Here is a 24,304-nt window from a genome sequence, read left to right on the forward strand (position 1 = left end):
TCAAATGTGTGTGCCCACGTGATAAAACGTGTCATAAAAATTAATAATAATCAATGGCGTCCCATTCGAGGGGATAGTTTTAAAGTTTCTATATCTTCTGGTCTAAAATCCTTCCTGTAGGAAAGACTGAAAGTTTATTATTATAAGATACATTGGCAGACCTCAAATGAAGAACTCCTTTTATGTCTTTAGCTGTGAGATACCATCTTGTTGGTCCTGAATTTAAGCTCCAATAATCTTCAACCTCCCCAACCTTAGAAAACAATAAGTATAGGTCATACACCGAGGTAGAGGTTTCTATGGGATTTATTGACCTAGCCATGCAGTCGCAGGTGTATAGCCAACTTCTACCATGACAATTGAAAACAACTACCAGCTGCTGATAATAAGGCCACAGTTGACATAAATACAACATATACATGTGGCTAGGCAAGCAAAAAAGTCAATCAAAAAATTCAATCAAAAAAGTCAATTAAAAAAGTCAATCAAGCTTTACAAATGGACTAATAATATAAAGCATAAAGGAACCATTTAATAATTGACCTAGAATACTGCAATCTCATTGGTCAATTGCAAGGTGGCACAGTAGAATGATAATAAAATAAATAGTAATAATAATAATAATAATAATAATAATAAATAAATAAATAATAATAAAATTTTAAAAATGATAATAACCTTACCCTATCCAAACTGAGTATAATTGCCATCTGAGTAACTCGTGTAAATTTATCTCTCAGCGGTTGCTCCGTCTTCTCCGAAAGAAACGACACGATTTGACGAAGATCTCTATCCAATTTGACTCCGCCTAACTAGCTGACGGGAATTAATAGGCGTCGGGCTTGTTGCCAAGGCTACCTGATTAAAGTTTGATTTGAATACTTGTTTCTCAAGTGCGTCTGCTACTTCACTGGTAAATTGCAATATGGTCTCGTTGTACAATGATGCCAGCAAATGAGACTGTATGTGTAGGAGTAAAGGACATAAAGTTTGTCAAATTTTTCATTTGCTATACTTTTGTTTTGTCGATAATCCGAGAAAGAGAAATGGCAAGTTTCTGAACAAAAGTCTCATCAGACATAACCTCTTCCTATAATCATAGATATTAGAGAATAAAGACATTTAATATCTAATATATAATAATAATAATAATAATAATGATAATAATATAAGAGTTTCTAATATCTATGCTATAATGATGAATCACATTAGAGTCATGTGATCCTCACCTCGATGACGTGTGAGACAGTTGAGAACTGATCAATAGCTGGTATCACATCAGGCAACATTGCTGACTCGATAAAGTGTCCTATTGCATTCTTGAGGAAACGATAATTGTTAATTACACTGTTTTTGTAATTCAATAATAATTATTATTGCTACCATTCTGAGCTCTTGAAATGGACCAGTGGTTGAACACAGTTCAGCTAAACATGTCTAAGAGAGAGAGAGAGAGAGAGGGAGAGAAAAGAACCTTGGTTATGAAAAATTATAATATTATTATTATTGCACCTCTAGTTTGGCTCTGCTAATTTCGTCCACTTTTAAAAGAGAAATTTCACTCTAAAAAATCAATAAGTAAAAATATACAGTATAATACTAATTTTACTATATGCACTAACTTGCAGTTGCTGAATCAATCTCTTGATATTCTGACAACTAACTTCAATATTAGAGCAAGAGACCTACACCATAAGAGATACACAACAAAAATCAACCATAAAAGGAGATTTTTATTTTGGAGCACATTTTAGAAAAAGCATGGGCAGGTATTTTTCAGAAATAAATTGGCCATAATTTAAAATATTTCAGTCGAAAGTAAGGTATTTTCAAAAAATGGTTGATTTTTAAAAAGCCATAACTTCATCAGTGAGAAATTAATGCAAAAGTTATAATAATTATCTGATGCAGCACATTTGCTATCCAATTATTGTGAGCTTATCTTAGACCCTCCAGTAACAGGAGAGCCAACAGGTGTGCTTAACTGCAGGTGGACAATATGAACATCTGTAAACACATACCAGCTCTCCCCTCCTCTCCCTCTCTCCCTCCCTAACTGGGTTAATGACAAGGAGACTTGTGTGTTTCATTCATTAAAGCATTCCTTAAATTATAATTATTACTACCAAACTAGATAAGATGATTCTATGTACATGTGCATTATAGTAATAATAGTATAGTGAACAAATGATCTAAATGTACATGTAACTCACTCCTAATGTCCTCCATAGATCATCACTTGCTGTTTGTGAGGACTTGTTTGCTGATGATTGAAACATGTCTGTAATGCCACCACTGGATACAAAATGAAGCAGAGAAAGAGAGAGAGGAGAGATGGAGAAAAAGTGTGAGATAATTATGTTAAGTTTTTTCTGTGTGCATACGTACATTTGTGTGGTTGGTTGATCGATCAATGGTTGTTCAAGTTCTTCCTTGAACTCTTTAAGGAGCAAAGTACTAGAAATCAATAATAAATAATACAATAAAATATATTCTTTATGATGCTCAAGGCCGTGTTAGTATAGTGTTAGCAAAGGCTCATACAGTCAACAGTTTCGTGATAGGAATGATGTGAAGAATGCATTAGTATAGTGTTAGGGACTGACCTTGTATTGTTGATCATAGCACAAGAACAATCAATATTAGATGACGAAAATGCTCTCCTTAAAATTAAAATAAACACACTTATTATTGATTGGTAACTAAATGCACTTTAAACTCTTTTGAAAGACAAAGAAAGCATCATCTGGTAGATTAGAAATAAGTTGACCTTCTTCAATCTGATCCACACTAACAGCCTGGAGAAGAGGGCAAAAGTGCACATTACAGGCAAAGAAAATATTAGAACCATTTCCTTTCCATTTACTTTCTGCAATGTCTCCCTCATGAAGTAATTCTCCATCAATATGTACCAACCAATAACTTCCTGTATATATAAATGATAATCCCAGGGGCCCAATTTTGATAAATCCGGCTTACCTGGACTTTCAAACTGGTTCCACTTGTCTTTAAAATCTCCAACACATCAGACTCTGTGATAACAATAACTAATAATTGGAGGGCGCGAATTAACATACAGGGCTTTACCTGATAACTGAAAATTCTATATAGTCAACACATGAGGATAGAAAAAAGGAAAGGAAAGAATTGATATATAGACAAGTATAGAGAATATTGATTACTTGTGTTTTCTTTAGTACAAACTTATAATATAATTCACTTCTTGAGCTACACAAACTTAGCTCCGTCAATAAAGTATCTAGTTCCCTTGGGTCTGGCCTAAAGGATTAAAGTATATTATACAGTAAATAGTTACATTAAAATAGATATACATTGTACATGTACAATTGTACAATTGTACAATAATAAATCATATACCAAGATATAATTATTATATGCTGGATCATATCCAGTCTTACCGAATAGCACCAGCTGTGTGTCTAGCATTTAAAGCTATTCCAATCGTCTGTGTCTGAAAGAAAGAGAGAGAGAGAGGAGAGTAAAGAATGAAAGAAAATAATGTATATCATACCTTGTGTTCCAGCATCCTATCCTCAGCCATGTGCTGGAGTATAATCTCAACTTGTTTGTCACATTCTGCCTGAAAGAGGAGGAGGAGGATCAATAAAGACCATTAGTACACAATAACACTTGTACTTAAAATACCTGAATCTTTCTGATAAAAGGCACTATCCATTGAACTCCTACACAAGCACATGTACATGCCAATAAAAATCAAATATAATTAATTACACAAACATGTGTACCATTAAAAACAAAGCTACAAATCATGCAGTATTCAAAAAACATAATTTTTACACCACAGGAGGAGTATATTGTTACAGTGTATATTAACAAACATGCAGTGATCATACAGGAATTATGTTAAGCATTGTAACAATACACTTGAATCAGTTCTTTGATTTGTATGTGGTCTACAGTGTGATCTGTAATGAATATGCATGTTTGTCAAGGCAATGAAGTGAGAAAGAAAACAAGTCAACAAATTTGTCCTTATAAGAGAAAAAAGAGAGTGCAAATACCAGCTAGTATTTCATCTCCTCTCAGAGTTTAATCAACCCTCACTAATATGCACACATGTGTATGTACATGTACAAGCTGTACGTGACATGAAAGAGGCTAAGAATGCAACTCACATATGTCATCATCAATAAACATGTGTTGATAGCAAGAGAAGAATGTTGAAATTGAGTCCAATGTCTCATTAATATATAACAGATTTAGAACATCTAAGAATTAATGTAATCAAGTGTCTACCCTTATCCTATCTTGAAAATATCCAAACAACTTAGTAGTAAAACTTCAGACACATTTATACATATAAACTAATCGAGATACATATAGACACATCCTATGACAGAGTGTTCTAGAACATTCTACAGACATGGGTAAAGGGCGTGTGGGAGAGGAAAACGGGTCAGTAGTCAGTAGAGAGGACATTGGCAGTACGGAAATGTTAAAATAACTGACGCATCAATAGTACTATCACCTTACCACATCATTTGATTATTAACGAGAAGATATGCAAATAATGAGTTTGATGTCAAACTTCAATTAACGACTACACACTGTTAACTAGTGCAATAATAATAATAATAATAATAATAATAATATCCCTCATACATGGTATTAGCATAATTATTATTAGCATTACAATTTTACTGTGGCAATATTATTGATATTAGATGATTTATGTCAAAATGCATTAAGGAGTGAGCTAATGTGTGATCTTGTACTAACCGTAACAGGTTCTCAGTAGTGGCATGTATTGATCGTGCTTTGATGCGATATTTTCATAAACGCTCATTAGGATATCAGCATACAAGACACCAGCACGGTTACCTGATAGAGAAAGAGACAAAGTCACCAAAGGATGAAGAGAGAAGGAATAGAAGGAGAGAGTAAAAGGGAGGGGGAGGTTGAGGAATAAGGAAGAGTAGGTGGAAACAAGAAGAGAGAAAGGATGGAAGAGAAAGAGAAAGAGGAAGGTGGGAAGAAGTGTAGAGTTCTCTGCCAGGGTTTTAAAGTTTTGGAGCAACTTTAAAAATTCATAAAAAATCTAAATTTGATCGTAACCAGCTCAAACTTGCTACACAACATAAGAACATGCATATGTATCAGAAAATATCATTAAAATGAAGAATTTTCAACTAGTCATTTTTGGCAAAATTTGGCTGAGACCCTGTACTATAGTACAGGGACTTTGGTCCAATTTTTGAGCAACTTTAAAAATTCATTAAAAATTTAATTTTGATCGGAATCAGCTCAAACTTGTTACACAGCATAAGAACATGTATATGCATCAGAAAATATTTTTAAAATGAAGAATTCCCAACTAGTCATTTTTGGCAAAATTTGGCCAAAATCCCTGTACTATAGTACAGGGACTTTGGCCCGATTTTTGAGCAACTTTAAAAATTCATTAAAAATTCAATTTTTATCGGAATCAGCTCAAACTTGCTACACAGCATAAAAACATGTATATGTATCAGGAAACATTATAAAAATGGTAAATTCCCTTTTTATAATTTTTGTCAAAATACCCTGTACACATGTACAGTACAAGGTCTTACAATCTAATGACAAGAAGCTGGGTGAGCACTATATGCCAACAAGAATGCAGTAACAGACTATATTATATACATGTATGTATATATAGACAGACTATGCACTAACAAGATAGAATAGTATATAAATGGAATTATTACACAAATATGGATTACTACTCGTCTCCATGCCAATCCTCTCCCTCTCATTCTCTTTACGGCAAACAATCGACAAATGTGGACATAATGAGACTCACCCACTAATAGCAATAAACACAAGAGGATAATTGCAGCTGCAATCAATAATCAACATGTACACGCGTTTGTATCTTATAATACAATTTGTTTCTTAAGTGGTTTTTGGCTGAGTCAACAATCATTATTAGAGACGAGTTTTAATATTCCATTTTTATTTGTATCTCCCACTCATCAAATTACTAGTCGCTGGCTAATGAAGCAAGGATGCCATCACAAACGTAATTAATGTCTCCAAACCTTTTGCTCCTGCTGTGTCGACATTTTGTGATGATCCTCTAATTGAAGTTTCGAGCTTTTCTATAGAGAATTCTTTGATCTTTTGAAATAAATAAACAAAAATAAAATAATAAACAAATGCCAATGATTCGAATGCCACTGGCCACTGCTGGAGCCAAATAATACTATTAATAATAATATCATTATTATGAATAAGTAAGTACGCCGGGCAAAATTTATTTATTATTTCACATTCCTTTGATGCTTTGTTTAATTTACTGGCTATAGTAACAGAGGATTATTAGCTACAGCTGAACAAAACACTTAGAAATTAAAATAGCGTCGTCTATCGGTTTAATCAATTAATGAACATTCCGAAAATTTTGTCAAAGAAACTCTCATCAACACCAAAGGTGAAGCATCCTTTACCTTCCCATATAAATACATTATTGTTTGTGCTGGTGCATACATGCTAGGACTATTATGTACATGCATGCATCCCAAAGTAGTACCTGTCTATTAAGATAGTCGCATAGCATGTCAACACCTTCCTCATGGAGGTTGATTAGCGGGAACAATTTGACAAACCTGGGGAAGAGAAGGAGTGAGAGAGAGAAAGTGAGAAGCATAATATTAATTTAACGAATAATGTATTCCGATCTTTTAAACCTTTCAATGCTCTCTTTGTCTCTTCTTTCAATGGCCTCGGATAGTTTAGCACATATTATAGATCTCAGCCTAACCTCTGCTTCTTTGAGGAGAGCAAACGAGCCACTTACTGTGTCAGCTGATGGAGGAATGAGACAGGTTGGAAAGAAGAGGAGAAAAGAAAAGGGAGAGGAGAAAAGAAGAGGGAGAGATCAAACATGATAATATAAATATTGGACAGTAGACAAAACAATTTACAATGACAAACAGGCTGTCATGGCAACAGCAAAACAAGACTATATATACACACACACACAAGGTGGACAAACAATTAACCACAGACAAACAGTGTGAGATAATAATGAAATAATAACAGTAAAAATATGCATGGACATAAAAAATATCATTAAATATGAGATGAGATGTACTTCTATCACCATCAGCTGCTGATTCCAGTAACACTGATTCATCGAGATCAAGATAACGCCTGATATGATTAGCAGCCTACAGTATATAAACAAACAGGCACATATTATTACAGTCACACATAAGACAATGTGAGTATGTACTGCCAGAATGGATATGTGGCACTCTAATATCTAATGGTGGGAATCTAGCCCCTTGCATCACTCACTATACTATTGATTATTATTAGTCCCCTACTTATGTTAGGAGTCCCCTAGTTAGCTTAGGAGTCCCCAAGGTTGAATTTAGGGTTTAGTTTTTTAAATTTTAGAACATCCCCTAGTCATGTTAGGAGTTCTCTAGTTTTTGTTTCTGTCCTGGTTTCTTTCCGTTTCTGGTTTCGTTTCGTTTCTACTTTTACTACTACCCCTCTAATATCTAATGGTGGGAGTCAACCCCTTGCATCACTCACTATTGATTATGTCATTAAAGTTCCCCATACACACTATTATAAGCTCTAAGGACTCACTTTCTAGATACAAGCAAAACAGGAAACAAGGCACTAGTTGCGTGTAGTACTACTAAAACATGCTGAAAACCACAAGGCTATAGGTTACTCTGAAATAATAATAGAAAAAACAATAAAGGGACTGGACCCTCTGTATAACTTCTGAACATAAAATTTTTATAAAAAATCTAATTAATCACTGAAAGTATTTGTATTGGTATAGTCCCATTACTACATCCTACTATTATATTCTTCTGACGCTTTTCTCTAAACACTCGCATGCTCTTATCATCACTCATTCATGAGAATAACATGAAGCTCATTACATGGAGCATTACACGTACATGTACATGTCACAAGCTCCCATATGACACACACACACACACACACGCATGGCTATAGTCTTCCTTCCTTCCTTCCTTATGCTATTCAGCATTTCCAAAATGAAGAGGAGGAGGACTGGGAATTGAGTACACATGTACATGGACACTTTGATTTGTGTACCAGTTGATTCACAGTATGGCAGGGGAGGGTAGGTGAGGGAGTTATAGGTTGTCAGTATGGGAATAAGGTGGGATCCACCAGTCAATGTATCAATTCCTTAATGTATCGTACAGTGACCCAGTAATGATGCCAAAATCACATCATTAGCTTGCTTTATGGGCTCAGACATTCCCACACACACACACAGCCCACTCAACTCCCTATCAATAAAGCATTCAGTGGAGAAACATGCAGACCTAAGCCTGTATTCAGACAGTACATTAATACTATAAAGATCAAACACAAAAAGACTGATAATGAAAACAAGCATACACACACACATTATACAAACACTGGACAAACAAGGACTCATTGATACATACACAGTAACAAACGTCAGGCAGACAACAGAGGATACTAATGACATCAATGAAGAGAGGGTAGACACAATAATGGACCCAATGGAACTGGATCCAGTCACAACTACCCGCTACCACACAACAGGAAAATCTAATAAAATCATTAGCTTTTAGTATAAATATTACCAGTCAGTTGTACACGTATTTATACAACAGTGTTTTGAGTGTGCATGACAGGGAGAAGAGGCTGGAGGTAAGATGTTTAAAAGGTCAAATTCATTAGAAAATTGGCAGGCAGAGTGCATACACAAAATAAGAGAGAGAGAGAGAGAGAGAAGTTGCAATGTAAAGAAGTGACTACCATAGCAACAAAGGAGCAGCCAAACAGGAAGACACAATAATGAAAGCATCAGTTGAAAATATCAAATAAAGGCAACACATGATTTATTATGTAATGCTGAGATTGAACTGAATAGAAGCACAATAATGAGACAATGTATCCTGTACTAGTTACAAATATTCATTCATCTGTATAATGTACATGTATGGTAAGGTACAGTTTCACAAGCTGATGAGGAATGAACAGAGAGGGAAATGAGAAAAGACAAATTGAAGGAGAGAAAGGTAGAACAGAGATCAAGAGAGAATCATGAGAGAGAGAGAGAGGGTGGGGGGAGAGAGAGAGAGAGAGTAGATCAAACTCACTAATTCAAAATCCCCAGAATCCATTGTTTGCTTAACTCCAGAGACACAAGTCTACAGCAATAAAAGAATAATTAAATAATTAGTTCAATAATAGAAGTTCTACATGCAAAAATAACAAATAATTTGTACAGAAATAGCAATTTTTAAATGTCATGCGTAGATACTATACGTGCATACACATTGTCCTTTTAACATTAAATATACAATACCTAATGTCAGTTATTGTAGTACCACACCCAGTGATATCAGAGTGTTTGTCACTCATTCAAAGGAAGTGAGTTAATACCATTTTCCTACTATATGCACATGCATACACCAATTATGAATGCATCATAAGCCCTTGAGTGCTAATGATTGTTAAAACAACATGTAATGATGTAAATTTAATCCACTTACATACATTACCAAATATGATAAGCATCCATTATGATGATAATTAAGATACAGTCCAACTTTAACTAAACAATACACATGTATACATGTACATGTACATGTACATATTCAATTTATTATTGTCAGGAAACCACAAATTGAAGAATGGGAGTACTAATACTAATATGAAGTTAATGAGCTTCCTTCCTCTCCTCTGATCTCCTACTCTCTCTCTCTCTCTCTTCAATCCTCTAGAGTATTCAATAGTTAAACAAACAGCAACAGGTTACAGTTGATGTAATATCTCCTTAGAGAGAACAAGGAGGAGGAGGAGGGGACGAGGTGAACATAGTCACGCATCCCTAGCTTCAAAATTAGCACCTGACCTGTGCCAATTAATTATCTCTTTAGACATATTCCATTGTACATACAGTCTACATGTAGTTATGTGGACAATGTTGCATAATTTTATGAGTGCACTTCATAGTTCAGGGCAGTTGCAGCTGGCTGTGATTACCCTGACATGTAATGACCTGCACCAATCATAACTGAACCATCATTATACCATATAGTGCATTGATCACATGTGCTACAGGCATTATTAGATAATGCACTGTCATGAGGGTATACTGTACATGTACATGCATGTACATTTAGACTACTATACTGTAATGCAATTATGCCAAAGACCTTTTTATTTCTGATACATACAAACTCTTATGCTAAGTAGAAAGCCTAAGCCAATTCCAGTTGCTGATTGCTAATACAATAATTATTTTAAAAACATAACAAGTAATAAGTTTTTTTTGGTTCACATAGTTGGTATAACTATGCTGTACACAGACACAGAGGTTGTTGACACGTTGTATGGCCTTATCCGGCTTTAACAAACAAGCTTAGCTATCAGTTCAGACATTGTTCATGATACCTTTGAAGGAAGGATAACAATATTCTAAACACACAGTCAAACCTTTTTATCAACTTTAGTATCAACAGATATCCTCCTCCTCCTCCTCTCTCTCTCTCTCTAAATCTCATTAAGTCACTCCCCCGATACTATACACCTCTTCCTTTCTCCCCACTCCACGTCCTCTCTCTACACCATTTCCTTCCTCAGTATCTTTCCCCTATAGCTTCCCAATTCTCCAATAACAATTAAACCACCACTGCATAGCACATGTAGCTCTTACGACTGTTAATCTAAATCCGCATATAACCTAAATTGGCGTTAAAAGTACGAACGGTTGATTAAACGCCTGTGTATCCAACAAATATCTCCCAATCACATTATCTCAAGGCACACGAGACACAAAACATAATTAATATTTTTACATTAACACATAATTATATTGGACGACAAACAGGGCCAGCAGCTGGTGCTCATTAATTAGATATAACAAAGAGGAGCATCAACACAAACACAGACATACCAAACACAATGTACTGGAACTGCTTGTATATAGAGGGACTGTACGCTCTAGGGCATAATTATGAGATACATTAATATTCAAATTAAATGCAAATTAATAAATACATGAAACCCATCATGTACTCTTGATATTATATGTATATTATATATATATATATATATATATATATATATATATATATATATATATATATATATGCAAGTACATGCACATAAATGGCAAGCATATATACATGTAGAGAGTTGGCCATGTACATGTAGATCCATTGTGACATTATCAGGGCATCTTCAGCATCTTCCTGTAACCATTAAGCTACATGTAAGAGCACTTTATCATGTACATGTACATTGTATCTTTTATCTTTGTAATTGTATTAAGTTAAATGATTAACGGGCAGACTAATTTAATAAGTATGAGAGACCATACAGGAAATAATGGACAGGCAAGGATAGGGAAGAGGGATTAAGAGTTCCTGTGACATTTTAATCAAATAAAATAACTGACTCCTGCTGCTGGAGGAATATCAAAATAAAATATTAAATCAATTGCTGAAAGGAAATGACAAGCAAGCAACCGGGAGAGAGACATGAAGGAGGAAAGAGGAAAACAGAACAGATAGTAAATGATTAAATCTACCATGACTCTGTGAGAGTATAAAGTTTAATAAGTACCTGGAAATAATGCCCGCCATGACGTCTCTCTCTATCATACTATCATTATCATTTAATATTACCCTCCTTTCCCTTTCTCACTACTCCACACACACACACACACACACACACACATACACACACACACACACACAACTCTTAATTTTAGTATTTAGAATACATACTTGCTTTTCCATGCACAACTCCATCACATGTGACACATGAACGCATGCCAATGCATACCCCACATGCACACATAAATATACATGTACCATAATATACATGCACATGCAGTAAATATGCATAAATGCATGGGGAAAATCTTAACACATGTGCCTCACACACACACAAATCATCAACCTTGCATGGTATGAATTTGCATCCTACACAGACACACAGATACACACAGACACACAAATTCCCTCACAGCCACACCAAAGACTATACCCAATGTAGAGCTACTCACACGTCAAAAGAGAACAATATAGCCATATAGTAACAGACGATGAACTGTGTAATATGCAACAGGAAATAGCTACAAGATACTCTTAAGAGTACGCTATAGGACAACAGGTGCTTGTTCCCATTGCCAACTAAAATATTTACATGTTTGTGAGATGAATGCAGAGTAAAACAGCACAAGTTTAATGTGAATGTACATGTACATGTACATGTAATGTAAGGATGAAGGATGACATGAACTTTAATTCCAAGAATAACCTTACGAATAATAAACTGAGTGCATGAGCTAACCTTGTTTACTAGTAACTTTGAATTGTTGTTGATCTTAAACTATCTTTTTAAAATCAGACCTTAATTCATTTATTATGTGCCCATCATTTTGTAGTTTTAGTTAGATGCAAAGATCAAAAACAATATCCCAAATCAACGCCCACTACATGGTATAAAGAACATGGCACACACCCAATTCAACATGCAGTCACCATTATCAACTATTGCCCATAACCACAACAATCATTCTTCTCATGTTAGTCATTATGTAAACTAAATGCTATAGGATGGAGGAATGACACCTTCTCTCTTTTCTTTGTACTGCCATAGATACAGTCCACATAGACACAGTCCACATAGACACATACCTCATAGCCACAGGAATGCATTGTAACATCAAGTGTAGATGTACATAAAAAAACACACATCAAACCACATGAATGGATGTAAAGGGATTGATGGTGGGAGAGAAAGAGATCGAGATAATTAGGAAAGTATATATAGCAGAGTACATAATAATGACCATTAAAACTATTGGCTATAAGAACATATAACAACAAGGTAGCTATAACAATATCACCACAACAAAGAAAGATTCAAAACTAAATAAGGAATGCTCTCAGACAAAACTGAGTCTTTTACTAGAAAGTGTTAATGAGTGTGGTGTATACAAACAAGCATACACATCCACACTCACACACAGGGATATGACCCGCCACTTATTTATAACAATAAAATGTAACTTAACAAATGAGAGACTAAATTGGCTTCATGATAAATGGATACGTCCTGTGTTACTACAGGACCTCCAGGATTGCTTGCCAGTACATATTATTATTATTAATATGTATATGTAATATGTAATATTATATTAATATAATATATAATGTGTACATATTAATATAGTACACACTAACTCCCACTTCATTACATGTAAGAGAAAGGGGAGAGAAGGAGAGGGGGTGTAAGTAATTAGTGTACATATCAACAACATCACATGTTTTGCTTCATAACTAAACAGAAATCACGTATTTGGACATAAGAGGAATTAATGAAAATGAACAAAGGAAGGGAGGGGCAGGAGAAAGGGAGAGAGAGAGAGAGGAAGGGAGTGTGAGAATGGAGAGAGAAAGAGAGAGGAATGAGAGTCAGTAAGTCACAGAGTGTTTGTGATGGTAAAGAGGATTAAAAGAGTAGGGGGAGAAATGGTGTGCATTCATCCACACGATATTCATTTCTCCCACTTCAACATCAAAGAATGCTACTCTACAATAACAAAATAATGAAATATAGACTCCTTCAGTCATGAATATATATCTCTCTCTCCTTATCTATCCTCTCTCTCTCTTTTGTTTTTGTAGCTCAAAAAGCACATGTATATAAAAATAATATACAAAAAGAAAAGGTGAATATGGAGGTGTGATATTGAGAAGGTCACATGACATGAATAAGGTACAACTTATATAAACTTTATTTATATATATATGGAGTGGGCTAGCTGACTCATCCAGGCTAGCTTCTACACTGTCCCGATTACGTCAACAGTCTAGTACATGATATTAACAAGAGGTTTGTACAGAAAAAGAATATCAGCAAAAGCATTCAGACATGTAAATGGCCACACATATTTACACCATACTATCATAATAATCACATACCACTTTTTAAACCTATGCACGTACATGTACATGTAGCAAGTTATTATTATTATTTATTAAAACTTCAATGGAGTGTTATTATATTAGTCTGCATGGTTTATTATGGGTACAATAATAATGAAGATTGTGTCTTACCTTTAAATCAATGATATCGTCAACTCTCTTTAAAGCAGAATACACATTCCTCTAATGAAAGGGAGAGAGAGAGAGAGAGAGAGAGAGAGAGAGAGAGAGAGAGAGAGAGAGAGAGAGAGAGAGAGAGAGAGAGAGAGAGAGGGATGGAGGGATAAAGAAGAAAAGGGAATGAGAAAAAGAACAGTGATACAGGAGGAGTGTACAGATGAAAGAGAGTAGCCAGTAGGAGTTAATGTGTTATATAAATCAACGGTAACCATGCAAGTAAAGGTTTATTTGACAAGTAAGGTCAATTTGTGTCACATGATTACCTCATGCTCGTACTGTGGGGGCTAAACATGCTTGAACCTCTTCCGAGCGAATCATCAATATTATTGTTATCATTCCAGTTATACAATAAACATTAATAATGGCTGCAGAATCTATAACTATGTCATTGAAAAATGAGGGGATGAACAAATGAGAAGGACTATTTACGAAAATAGCAAAAGCAACCATGACACATCACAAAGAAACATAATAATACAAAAAAAGTTTGTAAACACTTTTATATTGATAGCCGCTTGCTGTAACAATAACATTTCCTTGATCTAATACTAACATATATATTTAAATGATTGTTATGAATGAGCATCAATGAGGATTTTACTACTTCCTAAAATGTACTTAAGATAATAATCAATGAATGAAGCATTACATACCTTCACAGTAACTTCACATATTTATTATCATTATTATTGATATAATCATTTATTCTTTATTTTACTTTTTACCTTTGCAGTGTCTAGTGAGTGGACTTTGTGACTGATAGTGTTAGCTAGTGAGCTAGCTTTACTAATTGAACCAGATAACAATTGAGAGCTTGACTGAAGACTCTCTAAATTAGGACTACAAAATAAATAAATATGCAATAATAACAGTGTTAATTAAACTTAAGATCATTAATAACTATTATTAACAACTAATTTAAAAGGGTGTGGCTTCTAATTAATAAAAGTAAAATTTCTACACACTGCACCCATGCTGCACCATACACTGGTTGTAAAATATAATTATAGATGCTATTACATTATTTGGTTGAAAGAGGATATCTGTATGTCCATCTGTGTCTGTTGCTCTAGAAGTTTATCTAACTCTCCCTCTAGTTTAGCCTGTGATAAACGTATCGTATAAGTGAAGGGTAAAGATAAGGTCATATTGTACCTCTTCTTTTTCAATGTCTTCGTATAAACGCCGTGCAGACTCCATATCCCTGACAGAAGATAGAGAAAGAGTGGCCATTTTTTTTAATGGAACGCCCACGCAACCATACACACAAATTTTTGTGGTCGCAATTCTCCCACGCATTTGAAACCAATAACGGCGAGCTGGAGGGTATAAAAGAACAAGAACTGGGCCAGAGAAAGCAACAACTGCAAATTGTAAGATAGCAAAAATATCTGGCAGGATCCAGGGACAAATCAATCTTCTCTCTTAACAATCGCCTCTACAAGCTACAATAGTATCATGAACACTTCACTTTTCATTCTTGCAGCTCTTTTTGCCGTGGTCTTTGGTGCTCCTCTTAGCAATAAAGAGAAGCAGCGAGTAGCTGTTCTGGGCAACTTCACAGTTTCAGAAGGAGTAGTACACAACGAACTTGGTAAGTAGCTGCATGGATTCGAGGCTTGGGAAAGAGCCTTAAAATCTATCACTTGTTGCATAAAATTATTAGTCCTAACTTATTAATGATTTTTTTCTTTCTCCTATAGTTGTCCCACCTAAGAATTGCAAAGCAATACAAGAGAATGATCCCAATGCAGTTTCTGGGATATACGAAGTCCAGTCGAGCAATGCACGTACATACAAGGTTTTCTGCGACATGGACCTTCAGGAAGGTGGATGGACCGTCATCCTCAGACGTACAGATGGATCCGTCAACTTCAACCGTGATTGGAGTGAGTACAGAACCGGCTTTGGGAACCTCCTAAATGGGAACTACTTCCTCGGGCTGGAGAACATCAACGCACTTACCGACCCTAATATTGGAAAGTTCGAACTTTGGGTCGGTCTTTTGAAGCACGATCTCCCAAACCTTCCTCATTTTAGGCACATTGCTACCTCCTCTTTCGCACACTACAAAAACTTCAGAGTAGGAGATGCACAATCCCTCTATCAGCTAACTGTCTCAGAGTACCAGGAAAGCAGTACAGCAGGGGATTCACTTAAAGCTCACAACTCTGCACCATTCTCCACACCAGACCGTGATAATGACAAGGACAGGGAGTCCTGTGCTCAGAAGTTCAAGAGTGGCTGGTGGTTCACTAACTGCCTTGAGTCCAATCTTGCTGGAGTATGGAGAGCAAAGGCAGAGGGAGAAGCAGATCAAGGAATCGTATGGGAGTCATTTTCTGGAGATAGAAATTCACTCAAGTCAGTCGTGATGGCTGTCAGACCTCTGCAGGAATAAGGAGTGACAAGATGAAGATGAAACTGAGCAGGGATCAGTTTTTGCTTAGATTAATTGACTTTCGTGGGCATAATTTTCACTTCCTACCTTTTACATTGTGCACGCATCTTAATCGTAATAATTACTATTGCAGAAATCTTTTGTAATTGTTAAAGTATAAAGTATAATGCATTATAGATTTACATGCATAAATTTTTGTATTTTTTAATACCATATTCTACTATTGCTACATAATTTTACACTTTGCAATAATTTTTTGTGTCCTTAAAATAATCAATAAAATAATTATTTTGATCAAAAAATTAAACTTAATAACTAGGCGGGATAAATTTATAACTAGGTAGTTTAATAACTAGGGTAGCTTTATAACTACACACAAATCACATGACAATCACGTGATTTTCCTGGGTGTGGCTCATATAGAAACGTGATAAAAAAGAAGCTCTGAATGTTCTCACGCCATTTCTCAAGCCGGTTACTCTTTTTCACTCGAGGATTAAGGACTACAGCAAGTCTCAAGATGCCTATACAGGTAGCTTTTATATTTTGTAGCTTGCATTTGTATTCAAATATTTTTCTCTGCATAGACTATCTTGCTGTTACATTATGCAATAATTACTAATAAAATGAGCCTTTAAAAAATTTGACACGCATAGAAAAATTTCAAAATAAAAATTATGAATTTAAATTAGAAAGAGGGGCGGTTGGTTGGCCTTGGCCTGGAATGCACGGCCATGTGGAACATTGTTTGATTAGAAACATGTGCATCTATTCACATGTTTTATGTGTGGAACATGTAATGCATTGAAGAAACAATTGTGTATGTGTCTGTGTGTATAGCAACAGCACTTGAGATTTATTTATCAGATGCAGTGCAGTATAGTTGCATGCTCTTGGGTCATAGTTGCTTATATGGATATCACTGTAAATAATAGTGAGTATTATTTTGCTATCGCATGTGTAATTGTGTATCATAACAATATTGCTTGATCTCATTTATAAATTAATTGGGTACCTTTTTTGGGCTTGAAAAGCAACGGTGTATCCCATGCCCATGTAGATTTTCAAGGGAACACATTTTGCAAGTTGCAAGGCCATTTTTGAAAAAAAAATTGTGAAAATTTAGTTATCTTTTGTCTTGAATTGTGCTAAGTTATGGAATGCAACCATTTCATTAGCATGTTTGGATGACTTTCATACTTTGTATAGAACCAAAAGTAAACGAATGCTCTAGTAAACATTATCTTTCGTTATGGGTACTTTGTTTTTTATTACATTTTTTGATACTTATTAATGTCCTTATGCTACGTAAAAAGTTTGGAGTGGACTCCGATTAAAAGTTTTTGAGATATAAATCTAGTTATTATGAGAACTTTTCTCTTTTCCAAGGTCGGTCAAACTCTTCCATCTATTGAACTCCATGAAGGAACGCCTAAAGACAAAGTCAACATTTTGGAGCTTTTCAAAGGAAAGAAAGGGATACTTTTTGCAGTTCCTGGAGCCTTTACGCCTGGCTGCAGCCAAGTATGATAAAATTTAAGTGATAATTATTTTTTACAATTTTGAACTAGACCCATCTTCCTGGATATGTGAATGATTACTTAAAGTTGAAAGTAAGTCATTTGTAATGTGAACTCACTTTTTTAGTACAACAATTTTCTTTTTTTGTAGGCCAAAGGTTTTGAAGTTATTGCTTGTGTTTCTGTCAATGATGCTTTTGTCATGTCAGCTTGGGGCATTGAGAGGAAAGCCACTGGAAAGGTAAGAGTCTGAGAGAGCCAACCATCAAAGCAGGGTTTCCCACAGGATTTTCAAAAATTGCAAGTAGAGAATTTTTTATTATTTTATCTGATGTGTATACATAATTTATGTTGTGTAGCAAGTTTGAATTGATTCCGATCAAAGTTAGATTTTTTACAAATTTTTAAAGTTACTCAAAAATGGGCCAAAGTTCCTGTACTATAGTACAGGGTTTTTGGCCAATTTTTGCCAAAAATGACTAAGAGAGAATTCTCCATTCTTATAATATTTTTTGATACATATACATGTTTTTATGTTGTGTAGCAAGTTTGAGCTGATTCTGATCAAAATTAGATTTTTTACGAATTTTTAAAGTTACTCAAAAATCGGGCCAAAGTCCCTGTACTATAGTACAGGGATTTCGGCCAAATTTTACCAAAAATGACAAGGAGAGAATTTTTTGTTTTTATAATTTTTCCTGATGCATATACATGTTCTTATGTTGTGTAGCAAGTTTTTAAGCTGATTCCGATTAAATTTTTAATTTTTTAATCAAATTAAATTTACTCCAAAAGAAAGCCCTGTGATGCTTGTTAGCTAATGAAGCATCCTTGTTAGTTAGCCTGCTTTGGTAGAATCCTGCATCAAAGAGTACAAGACTTAAATGAAACATCAATTACTAGAAGATTTTTAATAATAAATTTGGTCCAAAATGAGCTTTTTATATTAAAACAGAATTCTTTTAAAAGTTCTTAATTTTTTTATTTTTTTTTATATACAGATAAGAATGCTGGCAGATCCTGCAGGTGAATTTACTAAGGTAATATTACTACTGTTAGACGAAGAAGTGGAAGAACTAATTTAATTTTTTAAAATTTTTTATAAATAGGCTGTTGATCTTGGTTTTGATGCAACACCAGCCCTTGGGAATATACGCTCAAAGAGGTAAATATCCAACACATTTGGAGCAAAGTACTACATACACTGTACATGTATTTTTACTATAATTATTCTCTTTTTTGTTTGAATATTCACCTCAAATTTTTTATACACCACATTGTTATTACTGTAGGTATGCTATGACAATTGAAGACGGTGTAGTAAAGAGTGTTGCTATTGAGCCTGATGCAACTGGCCTCACTGTTAGCCTTTCTTGTAGCATACTCAATGAGTAGCTCTTCATTCTTTGCCAATTAATGACTCATCATCATTCTATTGTAGTAAACTATTGTTATGTTAGTTTAAGGCCCATTTATTGTAGTTTCCACAGGTAATTAGATCACTTTTTATTTCTAATAATAGTTGCAGAAAAAAAAAGACAATAAAAATAGATTTCTCAGGAGGTGTGGTTAGTTAAAAAGTCATTGGTGATGATTAATTAATGGTTCCACGTGGTTTGAGGATGCCCCTTGCTCCTCTCCCACTAATTGCATTCCTCCTCCTCACTATCTCACTTTACTCCCACAAACTTCAAAACAAAGTTTCTTCACATAAGTTCTACTTTCTCTCGTCACCTCTCCCTCCTTGTCAGGCATTGGAAGAGAAACCCCGTTTATAGCTGTTATAATTTTTGGGGAAGATATCTCTTTTCTTTCGAAAAGCGGCCAGTAAGCACTGAATCTTAGTTCTTTTTCCTTATTTGTGGTAGGGAAGGACCAGCGTAGTCTAAACCCCTCTCCCAGCCCACTTCTTTATATATTTATAACTTCTCTTTTTCTCTCATTCTGCCCCCTCTATTTCTTGTTTGTCTCTGTCTCTTATATAAATTCAATGTGTCCTTTTTTTAATATTAAAAATACCCTTTGCATAATTGATTATAATATGATGGGAATTAATGTATAACTTGTACGTTTCATCATGCCAGTACTATCATATACTTGATAAATATCGGAGGATAGGGAACCGTTTATTATTATCATTATTTTTAGGACGACGTCACATTAATAAAAGAAAATATGAGTGCCACGCCCTCAAGAAGGTCGCCTGGACAACCGGGCTACGATCCTAACTTAGTCGAAGTCAAGTCGAAAGTAAGTCCGCTGGGATTTTTGTAGGTGGGGTCTGAGTTTCCATGAGAACAGTGCAGTAATGGCATTATTTGATAATGGGGAAATAGCTACAGTTACCTTTGTTACAAAATGTTGCATGCATGTACATATACAAGTATAAATATCTACCTGACCTTTTCTCATACACTGGCTATTAGGATATTATTATTATCTTTGCTCCCTCCTTTTTCTCACTATCACATCCCTTGCTCTCTCTCTCTCTCTCTTTTTCTTCTAAAGTTGTTAGTGTGTCATTTCTCACTTTGGGAAGTTGCTATTTTGATTGTTATGAGAGAATGCTTTGATGGGAAAGTGCATTAGCCATTTATCCTCATCCACTCTATTATATAATTATAGGTACTACTCAATTGACATCACATTGGGTCACAGTCTGTGATGTCATGCCTTATTATTGAGTGTAATACTGGAAATAAGAAGTGCATGTATATACTTGTACATGCAAGGGAGTTTTAAGTATCCTGTATTATTATATGGGTTTACCATGTCTTGTGAATGCTACAGTAGGTGTTGCGACTATAATTATTATAACTTCTCTGTCATTTATGCGATGTGATTTGGCTGTTGCAGATGCAATGGATTGCCAAGTGTTTATGTGTAGGACTATAATAGTAACAGTGTATAGTGTTGCTTGATTGTTGGTTTCACTCTTTCTCTCTCGGTCCTTTCTCTCTCAGTTCCACCCTCTTCATCTTGCTCTTTGAAAGAGAGGAGATGAAAGGGCGAGGGAGAGAAACGGATTGATTTAAAGCATAGTAAAAACTTGACAACATGTCAACATGTTAATTAATGTTAATTCCCAGACGGTACATTAAATGGAAATACTATACCAACACACTCTCACCTGGCACTCTACTCTCAATCATAAACATGGACACACAAAATCCAGACAGGCATAACATTATAATCAATTCCTGTACACATGCACATTGTATGTGTGTACAGGTACGAGTGTCTTTATTATTGCATTGACAAATGTAACGGTTTATCTTGCTATTGTCCAGCTTGTACCTGTAAATACATGTACATTGAATTATCATTTAGCACTTTAATCACCACTAGCAAGGGGGAGGAGAAGAGAGAGGGGGGGAAGAGAGGGAGAGAAAGAGGGGGAGAGAGAGAGGGGGGAGAGGAGGGGGAGAGAGGGGGAGAGGGATATGGAGGAAATAACTTGTAGTCTGTAGTATGACATGTATGGCTTAGTTATTCTTCCTGCATTGGTACAACAGATATTTGACAATTACAAGTAGTGTATTCACTTCCTTACTATCTATTATGGAATATAACAATGCATAACTATAAATAAATAGAGTAAACAAGATATTTTACTTTATTTAATGTATATCATACTCTTTTCTCCTCTCTTCTCTTACAGTTTGAGTACGAGTATCGTAGGTTCAGCATTGACAGGACGCAGTTAACCCAGTATGATGAGCTCAGTGCTTTAATTAAAGAATCTCACAATCTTCCAACTGACATGCCGTTTACTGTGTCTTACACGAATCCGAAGAATGATGACATCCTTCCCATTAATAATGACAAGAACATGAATTCAGCTTTTCAAACAGCCATGCCATTCATTAAACTATTCATATACAGAGAAAGAGGTAATGAACATGATGATTAATGGAGATATAGAGAAGTGATGACTAGCATGGCACTTAATTTATAAATTTTCATGTTTGCTAATAATGAATGTGATATATGTTTTGTATATTTGTACTAGTCTTAGGGATACACATTTTTACATGTACATGTACCAAATGTTAATTTTACATTATATATAATATCATAATATTTTACATTGTATATAATATACATATACGTGTGCTTTTGTGTATGCATTCACAAGTTTGTTGTTTTATGAGTAGGAAGTTATTCATATTGTGCATATTCTAAAATTTTCTTTACGTAAAAAGTTTAAAATTTCCCCCGCCCACCCTCTCTCTCTCTCTCTCTTTCAGAGCTAATGGATGCTGAGATTAAACTACAAGAGAAGAAGAAAAAGAGCAAGAGTCTCTTTAGCGAGAGCGTCAACAGTTCGACAGTAATCGGAGCACCTAAAGAGTTTCGTAAAGTCAGTTCCATAGTGGATGCTGACCTTCTTCCAGACACAGTGAGGAGAGTGAAACTTGTCAAGCAATCAACCGACCGCCCACTTGGATTCTATATAAGGGACGGCACCAGTGTTCGGGTGACCCCCTACGGTTTGGAAAAGGTTCCTGGAATATTCATATCTCGGCTGGTCCCAGGGGGGCTTGCAGAGGGCACTGGCCTATTATCAGTCAACGATGAGATAATTGAAGTTAACGGGATAGAGACTTTGGGAAAGAGTCTAGACCAAGTGACCGACATGATGGTCGCCAACTCTCAGAACCTCATAATCACTGTGAAACCCTCGACGCTGCCCCCCAGCACTCCCAGAACCAGCACCGGTACCATGCCAAAAACCAAGAGGGGGTCCCCGCCTCCCTCGGGGGGAGGAGGGAAAAACCGGAGCTCCTCCGAGTTACCGCAAGGAGGACGTCCAAGTAATAAAGGAGATCGGTCGACCCCGTCAAAAGGGAACGTGTCTGATAACAGTTACAATGGTATGGGAGGGAGTTCGAATAAAGAGGGTTTGAGAAAGAAGATGAGTTCTGATATGAGCGGAGCAGGTGGTGGAGGTAATGAATATTCTGATGAGCCGAAGAGGATATTGCATACTGTGAATTAATTAATTTATTATTTTAATTTAACTTGACTTACTGTCTGTTTCTTGTCTCTTTTCTTCTCATCATTTTCTCTTCTCGTCTTGCATGTGTTGTGTTTACTTACTTGTGTGGGCGTATCATTTTCCATTGTGTAATGACTACATACAGCAAAAACTATTATTATTATTATTATTATTATTATTATTATTATTATTATTGCCTCATGAATATCATTATCTGACGACAGATACTGCTTTTATCAAAAGAAACTTTCTCTTTTTTTCTATTAAAAATTATTATTTTATTGTTAATGAGACCTCTCATTTCATGAGATTTTTAATTACCTCTCTAAAATTATTATCATTATTATTATTATAACTATTATGATTATTATTATTTAAGAAGATATATTAATTCAAATCATGTTTAAAGATTATCCATATACAATGATGACTTTACATTTGTTTAGTCTTACTATTACAGTGTGTGTATGTACATTACCTGTGCTCTTTTCTCTCCACCTACCTTGTGTATATAAGCTCAAGTTCTTAATGAGATATTGTGTACTCTCTCTATCTCTCCCTTCATTTCTTTATCTCCTGTCTCTGTGTGTGTATTGTGATGGGCATCAGTTGGTGTTTGTTCCTGAGTCTGCTTCAATGCTTACTGATAGTCTTAAGTGAAGGTATGTCCACTCAAGTTATGCAGAATCTTTTTGAATATTAATTTATTCCTTGCTATTCCTCTCTTTTATTTTTCTCTCTCTCAAGGTTCAAATTGTACTGTCAATTTCTTATCAAAGGAGACAATTATTTCTCTCACGACTGGTGCTGGTGGCAACGATGGAGGGCCTTCTGGTCTAATGAAGAAGAAGAATCCTGCACACATGGTCACCAAAAGTAAACAGCAGATGCTCTTTCCTTTAAACTGGTTCAATTGCTCGGGCAATCTCACCCAGTGGGTATTCGCTGCTAAATTCAACCGAGCAGATAAACCTTTTCATCCTGCTTTACAAATATGGCGGCCTCAAGCCTCTCCTGCTGGTAGCTTTAGTAAGGTTTTTGAGACCATCGTGCAAGTAGCAAGTGCTCAGACAAGTGGAGTGTACACATATAATCTAGGGACACCTTTTCATGTAATGACAGGGGACAGGCTGGGTCTTCATCATCCTGACAAGAGAAAGAGTTCTATTGAGATTTATATTTACGATGATGTATCGGATGAGTATCA

At 35.3% G+C, this 24,304-nt stretch overlaps 4 protein-coding genes across 4 annotated transcripts; 3 read left to right on the forward strand and 1 right to left on the reverse strand.

Annotated features, from left to right (window-relative positions):
• Nucleotides 1-7: 7 nt before the first annotated feature.
• Nucleotides 8-15,442, reverse strand: LOC100632572 (conserved oligomeric Golgi complex subunit 4-like). The gene is made up of 30 exons (XM_011412185.2): nucleotides 15,330-15,442; nucleotides 15,195-15,277; nucleotides 14,900-15,014; nucleotides 14,127-14,177; nucleotides 9,150-9,200; nucleotides 7,118-7,193; nucleotides 6,711-6,828; nucleotides 6,554-6,629; nucleotides 6,063-6,141; nucleotides 4,762-4,863; nucleotides 3,667-3,704; nucleotides 3,533-3,601; nucleotides 3,420-3,472; nucleotides 3,183-3,279; nucleotides 3,088-3,103; nucleotides 2,980-3,032; nucleotides 2,867-2,926; nucleotides 2,713-2,798; nucleotides 2,607-2,663; nucleotides 2,389-2,457; nucleotides 2,214-2,295; nucleotides 1,623-1,685; nucleotides 1,513-1,563; nucleotides 1,384-1,437; nucleotides 1,230-1,319; nucleotides 1,016-1,090; nucleotides 859-960; nucleotides 684-812; nucleotides 162-253; nucleotides 8-114 (listed from the first exon to the last, which is right to left on the reverse strand). The coding sequence occupies exons 1-30, from the start codon at nucleotides 15,405-15,407 to the stop codon at nucleotides 51-53; spliced, it is 2,229 nt and encodes a 742-aa protein (XP_011410487.2). The 5' UTR covers nucleotides 15,408-15,442; the 3' UTR covers nucleotides 8-50.
• An 86-nt stretch (nucleotides 15,443-15,528) lies between these two features.
• On the forward strand, nucleotides 15,529-16,845 carry LOC100632699 (fibrinogen-like protein 1). The gene is made up of 2 exons (XM_003384618.2): nucleotides 15,529-15,768; nucleotides 15,878-16,845. Exons 1-2 carry the CDS (start codon nucleotides 15,633-15,635, stop codon nucleotides 16,573-16,575), a joined length of 834 nt encoding a protein of 277 aa, XP_003384666.1. The 5' UTR covers nucleotides 15,529-15,632; the 3' UTR covers nucleotides 16,576-16,845.
• Nucleotides 16,846-16,960: 115 nt separating this feature from the next.
• Nucleotides 16,961-19,632, forward strand: LOC100635894 (peroxiredoxin-5, mitochondrial-like). The gene is made up of 7 exons (XM_003384559.3): nucleotides 16,961-17,107; nucleotides 17,965-18,099; nucleotides 18,147-18,188; nucleotides 18,247-18,336; nucleotides 19,097-19,135; nucleotides 19,205-19,260; nucleotides 19,388-19,632. The coding sequence occupies exons 1-7, from the start codon at nucleotides 17,024-17,026 to the stop codon at nucleotides 19,488-19,490; spliced, it is 549 nt and encodes a 182-aa protein (XP_003384607.1). The 5' UTR covers nucleotides 16,961-17,023; the 3' UTR covers nucleotides 19,491-19,632.
• Nucleotides 19,633-19,721: 89 nt separating this feature from the next.
• LOC109580514 (partitioning defective 6 homolog beta-like) lies at nucleotides 19,722-23,497 on the forward strand. The gene is made up of 4 exons (XM_019993789.1): nucleotides 19,722-19,922; nucleotides 20,244-20,345; nucleotides 21,757-21,988; nucleotides 22,346-23,497. The coding sequence occupies exons 2-4, from the start codon at nucleotides 20,271-20,273 to the stop codon at nucleotides 23,095-23,097; spliced, it is 1,059 nt and encodes a 352-aa protein (XP_019849348.1). The 5' UTR covers nucleotides 19,722-19,922; nucleotides 20,244-20,270; the 3' UTR covers nucleotides 23,098-23,497.
• The last annotated feature ends 807 nt before the right edge of the window (nucleotides 23,498-24,304 follow it).

This window comes from Amphimedon queenslandica, unplaced genomic scaffold (genome assembly GCF_000090795.2).
Source record: "Amphimedon queenslandica unplaced genomic scaffold, v1.1 AMPQUscaffold_13489, whole genome shotgun sequence".
Classification (NCBI taxonomy): domain Eukaryota; kingdom Metazoa; phylum Porifera; class Demospongiae; order Haplosclerida; family Niphatidae; genus Amphimedon; species Amphimedon queenslandica.

Bases quoted from the DNA above. Each gene is read 5' to 3' on its own strand.
- LOC109580514 (XM_019993789.1), top strand. From the start codon at position 20,271: ATGAGTGCCACGCCCTCAAGAAGGTCGCCTGGACAACCGGGCTACGAT. The intron at 20,346-21,756 runs GTAAGTCCGCTG...CTTCTCTTACAG, and splicing joins TAGTCGAAGTCAAGTCGAAA to TTTGAGTACGAGTATCGTAG. The intron at 21,989-22,345 runs GTAATGAACATG...TCTCTCTTTCAG, and splicing joins ATTCATATACAGAGAAAGAG to AGCTAATGGATGCTGAGATT.
- LOC100635894 (XM_003384559.3), top strand. From the start codon at position 17,024: ATGTTCTCACGCCATTTCTCAAGCCGGTTACTCTTTTTCACTCGAGGA. The intron at 18,100-18,146 runs GTATGATAAAAT...ATTTTGAACTAG, and splicing joins TTACGCCTGGCTGCAGCCAA to ACCCATCTTCCTGGATATGT. The intron at 19,261-19,387 runs GTAAATATCCAA...TTATTACTGTAG, and splicing joins GGGAATATACGCTCAAAGAG to GTATGCTATGACAATTGAAG.
- LOC100632572 (XM_011412185.2), bottom strand. From the start codon at position 15,407: ATGGCCACTCTTTCTCTATCTTCTGTCAGGGATATGGAGTCTGCACGG. The intron at 3,473-3,532 runs GTATGATATACA...TCTTTCTTTCAG, and splicing joins ATAGGATGCTGGAACACAAG to ACACAGACGATTGGAATAGC. The intron at 1,686-2,213 runs GTGAGTTACATG...CTTATGGTGTAG, and splicing joins ATCTATGGAGGACATTAGGA to GTCTCTTGCTCTAATATTGA.
- LOC100632699 (XM_003384618.2), top strand. From the start codon at position 15,633: ATGAACACTTCACTTTTCATTCTTGCAGCTCTTTTTGCCGTGGTCTTT. The intron at 15,769-15,877 runs GTAAGTAGCTGC...TTTCTCCTATAG, and splicing joins AGTAGTACACAACGAACTTG to TTGTCCCACCTAAGAATTGC.